Source organism: Pollachius pollachius (assembly GCF_949987615.1).
Source record: "Pollachius pollachius genome assembly, chromosome: 17".
Classification (NCBI taxonomy): Eukaryota; Metazoa; Chordata; class Actinopteri; order Gadiformes; family Gadidae; genus Pollachius; species Pollachius pollachius.
This window is the reverse complement of record NC_136950.1, coordinates 14,285,356-14,295,824: the sequence shown is the minus strand read 5'-3', so window position 1 is coordinate 14,295,824 and position 10,469 is coordinate 14,285,356. Positions and strand designations below refer to the sequence as shown.

The following is a 10,469-nucleotide window of genomic DNA, read 5'->3' as shown; positions in this document are numbered from 1 at the left end:
GCGTGCGTGCGTGCGTGCGTGCGTGTGTGTCTCCCAGAGAAAGAGAGAGAGAGCCACAGAAAGAAAGCGGCAGAGCGGGAAGGAGAGAGAGTGTGAAAGACAAAGTGGAATAGAAGAGATCCTTAAGATGGCCGTGCAACGGCGTTAAAATGTTCAGTGGAGACTTCCATCTGACAAACAGGGTGCCACAGTGTCGGTGTGTGGTCTCAGGACGCGCTACGTTGACCGTGAACATTCTCTCTTCCTAATGATCCTCAAAACCCTGGCACAAATCACACTGTCTCACAGACGCACACAAACGAACGCACGCAGTGAAGTCAACGCACACACACACACAAACACTGAAGCCCCACGCAGAAACACACACAAACGCGAACACGTACACACACACACAAACACACACTGAAGCCCACGCAGAAACAGAAACACACGCGCGCACACACACACACACACACTCACACCCCCTGCTAACCCCGCAGCACTTGTGAATGACTCTGACAGATTTACACCCGTCTCGCCGTACGCATTAGGGCCAATGTTTGTTATTAAAAATCATAACCGAGTCGTACATCATCGTATCTGACTCCTACTCAAACACGAACCCGGGCCAGCTTTAGACATGCCATGCCACAATGCCATTAAATACAGGGTGTACCACACAGGAAGGACTGCACACACAGCCTCTATCCAGGGAACATAGTGTCTTCGTTTTCTACTGAGGGTTTAACAGATTCAGGACCTAAAATAAATAGAGGCCTCCGCTCATTGTAAATGACCACGTTTTTAAATATCCATTTGCATCACAGGGCCACACAGAATGTTTGCTAGCATAACGTTTTTCATTATTTTTTATTTTATACGATTAATGATTTGCTCTAGTTTTGAATTTATTCCAGAAACACTCTATTCTACACTTAAGTCGGGTGCAGTGAGAAATGAGAGCATTTAACAATGCCACAGAACTTATAAAAATAGCTTTGGCTATTTCTCTTATTTCCACATGTATAAAAAAACTACATTTCCCAGAGGGGCAGTTTTTTCTTGGTCTGCCAATGAGCACTGAGATAATGGCCTCCACTGTGCCCATATTTGGTCTCCTACTTCCTGCGCCACCTGCAGTAACCCTGACATGAGTCGACCGGGCCCCTGTGCTGCTAATGTCATTTCCCACTCTCAGTCCTCAAAGTCTGGAAAGGAAAAAAAAAAAACTCTTTCAAATGTTCAATTCCCCTTAGAACCACTATGTTGCCGCTACAAAAGAAACCATAAAATGTCCTGAATATGCTTTTTGTTTTGCATCTTCAAATGGTTCCTCCCCCCCCCCCCCATCCTTTGCCATAAAGATATTCTGTGTTTCCAGAAGAATCCAGATGGTAGAGTCGTCAACACTCGGGCCTTTTGTGTGCCCGGCCAGCTACCTCCATCCCCATGTGCTTTTCACCCTCCGTCGATACATGAAAGGAGAGGTGTTTCTCTGGTAAAATAGGTCTTTTTTTTTTGATTTCCCTCTCTCTCCCTCTCTCTCTCCTTCCATCCCTCCCTCTCCCGTCATCCCTCTCTTACACAGACACACACACACACACACACACACACACACACACAACACACACACACACACACACACCTCGGCTTTCCCACTTTTAAACTCTTGCTCCACTATTGTGTGCCCCTGCCCTTACCCTAGCCCCCCTCCCTCTTCGGGCTCCCCATCCCTCTGCATGAACCCCCCGCTTTACTACCACATGTCCTGGGTAGCATAAGGAATGGGATCCCTGCCAATAGCATTTTATGCGTCATCTGTGGAACACATTTGTTGAGGGCTGCAGTTAGTGTGTGCGTGTGCGTGTGTGTGTGTGTGTGTGTGTGTGTGTGTGTGTGTGGGTGTGTGTGTGTGTGTGTTTGTGTTTGTATGTCTAAGGGGTTCGGGCTAGCGGGTGGCCGGGTGCAACAAGCGGGCAAGGGGATGAACCTCTCTATCCCCTTTTTAGCCAAATCATTGATTGTGATCTGCAGGCTTTTGTGCGGGCCTATAAATATCAGCCAAACTCCAGTATTGGGCAGCACGTGCAAAACTTTCACAAAGATTAATATATTTGTTGATCTATCGCTTACTTTTTTTCTTCTGGTAATCGTGCGCCTCTGAATGTGTACTTTCTCACTTTAATGACAGCTGATCTAAATAGTTTTTTTTTTTTTTTTTTTCTGTAAGCCGCCAAATGTCTGCCAATGTTCAGAATGACCTATCTGGCTGGATCAACTTTGAAACAGTTGCCAAAAGTTCTCATCGCTCTGAAATTCATGCGTGCTTTAAACCATGTGAACGCTCTTTTTTTCTTTCTGCAGAATGTCAGGCACACACACAAACTCACCCACACACACCCCCACACACAGACACACACACATACGTAAGCATAAGCACAAGCTCTCTTGCACTCACCCACACAAAAAGGCACACTCAAGCATACACACACGCACACACACACACACACACACACACACACACACACACACGACACACACACACACACACACAAAGAGAAAGACACCTTTCACTGCCAAACGTTTGCTTACACGCAGTAAAGCAATCCTCATTAATTTAATGCACTTGATCCTGTAGTTTTGAGACCTTCGGAAATGTAACAGCGTCTAATTAAACCAAAGGAGACGTCCCGGGGACTAAATCAAACTTAAATATAGAGAGGGGGAACCAGCTTAGGCTGGCACAGTGCTAGGGAAAAGACAAGGCACTGAGGGGGTTGCCATGTTGGCCGTTCCAAGTAGGAACAGGAGCGCTGTGAAGGGAGGCTAATGAGTTAAGTAGCGCAAGTGTCTCCTGATTAACGTCCCGGGCCCGGGTCACTGCTCTGGCAACCTCGTGACGAACCACGCACAGGATTAACCCACCAGGTTTATCTCCTCAGGAGATTTGAATTTGACCCCTTCCCCGTCACTCTACTGTATGTGTGCTTCTTTTTTCTTCTTCCTCCTCTTTTTTTTTTACCGTGGGAAAATCCTGCCTCCCGTGTAATTAATCGTACGTGTTTCAATCATGGGTTCGCGAGTATGCATAACTTGAATGGTGTCGGCACTTGGCGGCTAATCACGTTTGGCTATGACTAACAAGTTCGGTCCTGTCGCTTTGCAGTGAAACAATAACGAGTGGAAAGAGAAAACAAGGACAAAAAAAAGATATGGTAGAGATGGTAGGAAAACACACAACTCATTGTCGAAGAGCAAAAGTTTGTACACTCTCTGTATGGTGTGTGTGACACACACACACACACACATATTGAATGGAGCGTGTGTATGTGTATGTGTGTGCTACTTTCAGAACAACCATGTGGCTTTTTTCTCGTTCTCTGCGTCATTCCACAGTGGCGGTGTCGGCGGCCATCTTACCAGTGTAGATGCGCACGGCGGCCTCGTGGCGCGGGTTGGTGGCGTGCAGCCGCAGCTTGTCCACTGCTGTTGCTGTAGTAGTCGCAGGCGTTGCACTTCAGGTGCACGGGGTTGCCGATGGCCACGCACTTGAGCCTCCACTGGTTGGCCTTGCCGCCCTCCCTTGATGTGGGGCCACCAGCTGGTGCTTCTGCATGTGCTTGTCCGTCTTGCAGTTGCAGCTGGAAGTTGGCCTTGAGCTGCGTGCTGTAGCTGCACAGCTTGCACTGGTACACATCTCCGGCCACGCCCCGCCACTCCTCCTCGGGCAGCGAGCGCTCGGCTGTTGACCGTGCGCGCCCAGCGCCTCCAGGCTGTCCGCCGTGTACCGGTTGCACACGGCGCACTGGTAGAGACGCAGCGCGTGGGGTCGGTGATGGGCGGCGACAGGGAGGCCAGTGGCGAGGACTGAGGACGGCGGGCGGCTCCGGCGCCGACATGCCGGCGCCGGCGGCGGCGGGCGGCCGAGAGCATGGAGAGGTCGTCGGCCATCAGCTGGCCCCCCGCCAGGCGGAGGTCGCCGGCCAGTTCGTTGCTCACTGCGGAGTGAGGGGGGGGGAGAGGGGGAGTTAAAACCAGTGAGGGTTAATGTGTGCGAGGAAGGCGGTGGAGGGGGGGAGCCACGCTAGGTGTGTGCTGGGTATATCGAAAACAAAACGCAACACGAACGACAGAAGAGGAAGAAAAGCGTTTGGACGCAGATGACTAAGTGCATGCTGTGATGATGAGCAGTATGGAGTACAGAGGGAAAAAGAGCAAAGGCTTTCTTTTTTTTTTAAACACCATGAAATGAAATTAGGTGCTGGGGCCTCGTCTGTGAGGCCTCGCTGGCACAAAAGGATTTGATAAAATAAAGCCACGCAGAGGACTGCTGCTCCCCTACAAAGCCCCTGCCTACAGAAAAACCCTAATAGGATTGAATCAGGATCAATTACAATCATCCCTTTCAACGTGCTAACTCGCTCATCAGATAGCTTTAATTACCACACTCAGCAATGGTGGCACGACAGTTCTCGGGCCACATGCGTCCGTCTGTCTCTCTCTCTGGGTCTCTCTCTGTCTCTCTCTCTGTCTCTCTCCGTCTCTCTCTCTCGCGCGCTCTCTTTGGTAGTGAGAGAATTGAAAAGTTGATCAATACATAAAACACGTTGTGTTCTCTTTGTAAAATATCTTTTTGTTCTGCCCGCCCACTGAGAACAAAGAGAACCTGTTCCCTCATTCATGTAATGAGTGATTAAACCTTTTGTTTAATATGCCATCGCGCCCGCTATTCATTTCCTCTCCCTCTCGGTTGCCCCTCCCTGCCCCTCCGTGTATGTCAGCAAGGCCGTCAATGTTAATGTTAACATTTACTTTAACATGTGTTAATAGTATACGACATTAACTGTGTTTAAAATAATCATATTTAATCAGTGTGAGATATGATTAAACACAGTGAGATTTTTTTAAGTAAATGGATAATTCCGCCTGAAAGATAGGGTGTGGGTGTAATATTTGTTAGGGAATTCAAAAATGCATGTGTGGGTGTGTGTCTATGTGCATGATTGTGTGAGAGCGATTCAGAGGAAAGAGAGAGCAAGAGAGAGCAAGATGAGAGCGAGAGAGAGAGCGAGAGCGAGAGCGAGCGATAGAGAGAGAGAACCTGTGAGTGTGCATGTGAGTAGATATGGAGGGGCGAGCATTGCGCTGAATAAACGTAGGTACATCTGCTCTCACTATGGGGAGCTGCATGTTATCACAGTAATCACTGGGAGTACATCTGCCGGCTGGGCTGTGACCTCCACGGTGGAGATGAAGAAAACGGGTGGGGTGGGGGGGGGTGGGGGGGTGGGTGGGAGGCAGGAGAGGGTGTGTAACACCGCGGGGGTCATTGTTAAATCTCCCTCACCCCTACTGGAATCTGCTTCCTGCTGTGTGTGTGTGGGTGTGTGTGTGCATACGTCCTCTCTCTCTCTCTCTCTCTCTCTCTCTCTCTCTCTCTCCTCTCTCTCTCTCTCTCTCTCTCTCTCTCTCTCTCTCTCTCTCTCTCTCTCTCTCTCTCTCTCTCATCTCTCTCTCTCTCTCTCATCTCTCTCTCTCCTCTCTCTCTCTCTCTCTCTCGGCTGAGCAAAGGTGGGGCAGTGTGTTCTCACTCTTCCTCTCTCTCTCACAATGGGGTGAGCGAAGGCGGGGCAGTGATTGTGTGTGTGCGTGTATGTGTGTGTGTGTGTGTGTGTGTGTGTCTATGCATGTGTGTGTGTATTGCAGGCAGGGGGGATGGGTTGGGGGGATTAAGCTGACTTAAGACAATTAGGAATGAAAGATTAGAGAAAACTCTCATGTGGCATCTCATAATAATTTTGTAATCAGTGCGAGAGGTCAGGCAAAGGAGACAATGGCAGGGGGACAGCGGTGGAGGGAGGAGATAAGCATCGCAGTACGGCGATGAGACAGAGGGTCTGGGGGTCTTGGGGGAGCCCCACAGTTACACAGTAAAAAATGAAAAGGAATAAAAAGGATCCCGGCAAAGAAAAAAGCGCCGGGATTGGAGAAGAGAGGGCGAGAGGGAACATGAAAAACGGGGCATAAAAAGATGAAACAATCCCAGCGGTGGGATCAGATAAATGAGATATGGTGGGGAAAAAATGAGAGCCTGTTACAGGCTCTCAAAGGGAAAGAGATACGAGAGCACGAACAGACAAAGAATAATGCTAAGAAAAAACATATAGAAACCCAATCTGCACTTTGTCCCGTCAAGAGGCTCCTTTTGACGTTTCGCTGCACGTCTACTCGTCATCTATTTTAGCATATGCTAATGAACGACGATTCATGCTATATTTAGCAAACGCTAAAGCTAGCTCCCTTCAAACACACCCACCAAACACCAGCTCACCTAGTCCCGATCCGAGGGCGGCGGCCATGCCGGGGTCCAGCTGAAACGGGTTCATCATCATCTGGGCCTCGGGGGCTCCTGCGTTGGCCGGGTTCTCCAGCTTCACTCCGGCCAGGCCCATGTTCTGCGCCAGGTAGTACTGGTAGAGCTCTGCCTCGGCCGGCGCCAGCCCCATGTGGAGGCTGTGCTGGATCTGCTTCATGTTCTGCTGCAGCAGCATCATGTTGTGCATGTGCTTCTCGCTGGTCATGTGGATGCGCAGGTTCCGCGCCACGTTGGTCTCGTAGTCACACACCTGGCCGTGGAGAAGAAGGTGGAAGAGGACGGTGTCGTTAGAAAAGATGGCGGGGGTTCAGACGCAGGTTATGTCTTGGCATGAGCCTGCAGTGATTGACTGAAGACATTGGATTATCGGGGAAGTGCGTTATCAACATCATCGTCTTCGTAATGATTAGAATGTGTGAGAACATTGTCGGAGGAGCTGAGGTCAGATGCTTCACAGAATAAAACAATGTCCCACACACACATGATGCGGGGACAGAAAAAGAACCTATTGTGGAGGCAAATGAAAACAGCTTTTTTTTGTCGTCCTGGAGACAACTGGATAAAGCTGTGCTGTGCGCTGTTCTGGGTCGGTTTGTTCTGGTTTCTTTACCTCGCAACGCCAAGTGGGCTTCTGTTTGGGCTTGGATGGGGAGGGGGCCCCACAGCTGGCCCCTAGACTGGCACTGGGCACGGGGTTGGTATGGTTGTGGCTGTGGCTGTGGTTGTGGTTATGGTTGTGGTTGTACTGGACCTCGGTGCCACCGTTCTGGAGTGTCTGCACGTTGTTCAAGTGCTTGTCTGACTGCATGTGGATGCTCAGGTTGCCCTTGGTTGTAGTCGAGTAGTTGCAGACCTAAAGATAGCGGTGGTGAAAACAGTGGCCGGTTTATTGATTCATAATAGGACCCGCCGTTTATTTCGAGAAAAATAGAGTGGGAAAGCATGTGCTAAAAATTGACAGAGCCCTAATGGATGTTCTGTAATTGAGGTACAAAATATAGTCCGTCCGTCATTCCATAATAATTATTCTGAAATGACATCGTAAGTGAGGGGTTGGGGGGGGGGAAGGCAGGGGAGTTGAAATGAAAAAAGAATTACAATGGAATTACGAAGATGGACCATACCTCGCAGCGGAAAGGTTTGTATCCACAAGTGTAGCTCTCGCCCCGGGCGAGACGTGGGTGCGGCTGGCCCGTGCGGCAGTACACGCACGACCCACCCGACTCCGGGTGCTTCTCCTTCATGTGGGCGTCCAGAGTCTGCTGGTACTTGTAGTGCCAGTTGCACTTGGGACACTTGAGCGTCTTGCAGGAGTTGCGCGAGTGCATCATGGTCATGTGGCCTCCCAGCGACCGCGAGGATCCCAGGACCGTGTCGCACTTGGGGCACTCCACCCCGCTGCCCGGGGACCCTTCGCCAGGCCCGGGGGTCCCGGGGGTCCCGGGCGTACCGGGGGTCCCGGGGTTGCCGGCGTGTTGGTGCAGCGGTCCGGGACTCTCGTCGTCCCGGCGCATCATCATCATGTCGAAGGGCTGGGCCGAGGGCGAGGGTCCGTCCCGACCGGCGTGGGCGTCGCCGGTGGAGTCGTTGCTGCTCTCGCGGTCCCGGGCCGCCGCCGCCGCCGCCAGGGTGGCGGCGAGGCGGGCCTTCTCCATCTGGAGCTCCTCGCACGCCACCATGGAGGATGGCGCGGAGGACGGCGCGCCGCCTTTCATGTCGCCGCCGTACTTCAGCACGTTGTTGGACAGGGGGGAAATGCTTTGGTTTAAGAGGGGGAAATCGTTGCTACTGGTGCTGTCGGCCCGCTGGCCGCTCATGGTCATGTTCATGGCGCGCTCCTCCTCCTCATCGGCCTCCGTCTCCACGCCGCCGCCGTTGGAGTAGGCGTCGTCGTCCTGCTCGGGGCTCTCGCCGCCCGTCGTGCCGGGCTCCCTCTTGATCTGCGGGTACTGGCTCAGGTCTGGCCTGCTGCTGGGGTGCAAAGTGCGTGCGTCCCGGACGTGGCCCTTGCAGTCGCCGCCGTCGGCGCCGCCGCGTCCTTCCGAGCCGCCCGGGGCGGAGGCGGCGCTGGAAGAACCCCCACCGAGGGTCCTGTGGGCGCCGGCGCCTGCCCCCAGGCTGGGGTTGGTCTCGGCCTTTGGCATGGGTGGGTGAGTTTGGTCATTGGAGGAGCTGCTGGCGCTGCCCTTCAGGAAGGCGAAGCCCGCCTGGAGGGTATCGACGCTTTCCCCCGCCGCTGTGGAACGCGTTCCACAGGCCGCGGAGCCCGGGGTCTGGCCCCAGGAAGTTGGCGGGAGCGGGGAAGTTGGGTAGCACGGAGTTGGGGGATTTTTTTGGTTCCAGAAAGCTTATAAGAGGTTCTTTGTCTTTGCCGATGCCCTGGATGATGGCGGAGACGTGCTTGTTGCTCAGCAGCTTCTGCTCCTGATCGTTCAGGGTCATGCGGTGGTCGTGGACGGCGTGCGTCACGAACGAGCGGCTGTAGCCGAACGACAGCTTGCACAGGAAACACATCAGCACGGGCTTCCGTCGCCCGTCGGCGACGCAGCCCTCAAATTTGGACAAGTCCACATTGTTGGGGACATCTTTGGACACACAGGACTTTTTGGCTGCGCCATCCGCCATCAGATAGTCTTTGTCGCTCTTGTGGCGGAGGTCATAAACACGGAAACTGTGCAACACTGGCCCAGCGCCCACCAGCCCCCCAGTTGAGGTATTTGGGAAGGAGGGGTGATCAGTCGCCGGGGGTTTTCCGCCCAGGGATGAGGCGATGTGGAAGGTGTTGATGATCTGGGGGTAGAAGGACATGGGTGCAGCCGACTTCTCCGACCGCTCCCCGCCGGGGCTCAGGCTGCTCTTCTCGCTGCCGGCCTGGGCTTTGGGGAAGGCTTGGGGGGACAGTAGGTCTCTGAAATGCAGAGCCCCGGGGAGCGCCCCATGGTCGCCGCGCTGCTCTTTGGAGTCCTCCAGGATGAAGGCGGAGCCGTCGGGCTGGTAGACGATCTCTCCACACAGGTTCTCCACGTCGCTCTCATCCTCCATCTCGCTATTCATCTCGGCCAACCCGGCGACGGCGTCCTCGCCCTCGCTCTCCTCGCCCAGAGCGCCGTCCATCTCGTCCTCCGCCTCGTCGCGGCCTCCCGCCGTGGGCAGGCGGGCGCTGGGGCAGTGGTGCTCCATGTACTTCTGTAAACTAGAGAAGGAGCCCGAACATTCGTTGCAAGGGATGTCCTTGGCCGGCGCCACTGGAGAGGTGGCGGGGGCCGAACAGTCCGAGCCCAAAGCGGCCCCTTCTCCTCCTGGTAAAGTCCCGGTAACACTCGAGTTGTTGCCGGTAGTAAAGCTTTCTCTCCGGCTCTGTTCGGACACAGGGCCGGCGGTCGCACTAACACTAACAGTGGTGGGGGTGGTGGTGGTGGTTGGGGTGTGGGTGGTCCTTAGAGGGCTCAAAGCGGGGTCTCCAAGGCCATTCTCAGATTCTCCGATTACAGCGGCGACGACTGGCGACGAGCGGTGAGCGTTGCTGGCGTTGTTGCTGCTGTGGGCGAAACTGGTCTCCATGGCGATGACGGAGTTGTCTTCGGCAGCAGCGTCCAACTTCTGGCCACCATGTTCCTGCTGCTGTGACGACACCATAGGGGGAGAGTCACAAGTTGCCATGATGACCGCTACATAGGGATCTCATCTCATCCAGTCTGACAGGGACCTGGGAAGAACAGAAAGGACAAAGATGACAATTGGTCAATTATCCTGAGGAACAATTAGGAGCATGGGCTTTGATGGCTTCCAAATATTCAATAGCTGATCAATCGTTTCTCCAGTATTACCTTTGTATAGAAAATATAGTCTTTGTTGGCAATTGCATACTACCAAGAGAATCGAAAAAAGATGGAAACACACTTTTAGTTGGTGAAAAAAGCCTGTTATTTCAGAGGAGCTGTCGAATTCGGAACCGCTCACTACTCCAATGAAAGAATGTATAATGAAAACATCATGAAAAACATTCTTCCCTCTTTAAAAATGTTTATGGCATACCCCCAACTGTTTAGAAAAACGTTCTCTTTCAACAAAATGCTAATATTCATTCAGAGGAGTTATTCACAGTTATGTTGTT

General features: G+C 52.7%; 1 protein-coding gene across 1 annotated transcript in view; it reads right to left on the bottom strand.

The window, feature by feature from the left end:
• Nucleotides 1–10,469, bottom strand: part of zfhx4 (zinc finger homeobox 4) — a 56,847-nt gene that overhangs the window by 23,852 nt on the left and 22,526 nt on the right. The window contains 12 exon segments of the mRNA XM_079754627.1: nucleotides 3,400–3,463; nucleotides 3,465–3,569; nucleotides 3,572–3,616; nucleotides 3,618–3,728; nucleotides 3,731–3,802; nucleotides 3,805–3,852; nucleotides 3,855–3,896; nucleotides 3,898–3,977; nucleotides 6,311–6,605; nucleotides 6,966–7,208; nucleotides 7,480–8,589; nucleotides 8,591–10,061. Of these exon segments, the coding sequence (XP_079610753.1) occupies nucleotides 3,400–3,463; nucleotides 3,465–3,569; nucleotides 3,572–3,616; nucleotides 3,618–3,728; nucleotides 3,731–3,802; nucleotides 3,805–3,852; nucleotides 3,855–3,896; nucleotides 3,898–3,977; nucleotides 6,311–6,605; nucleotides 6,966–7,208; nucleotides 7,480–8,589; nucleotides 8,591–10,015 (3,640 nt within the window). The 5' untranslated portion in view covers nucleotides 10,016–10,061.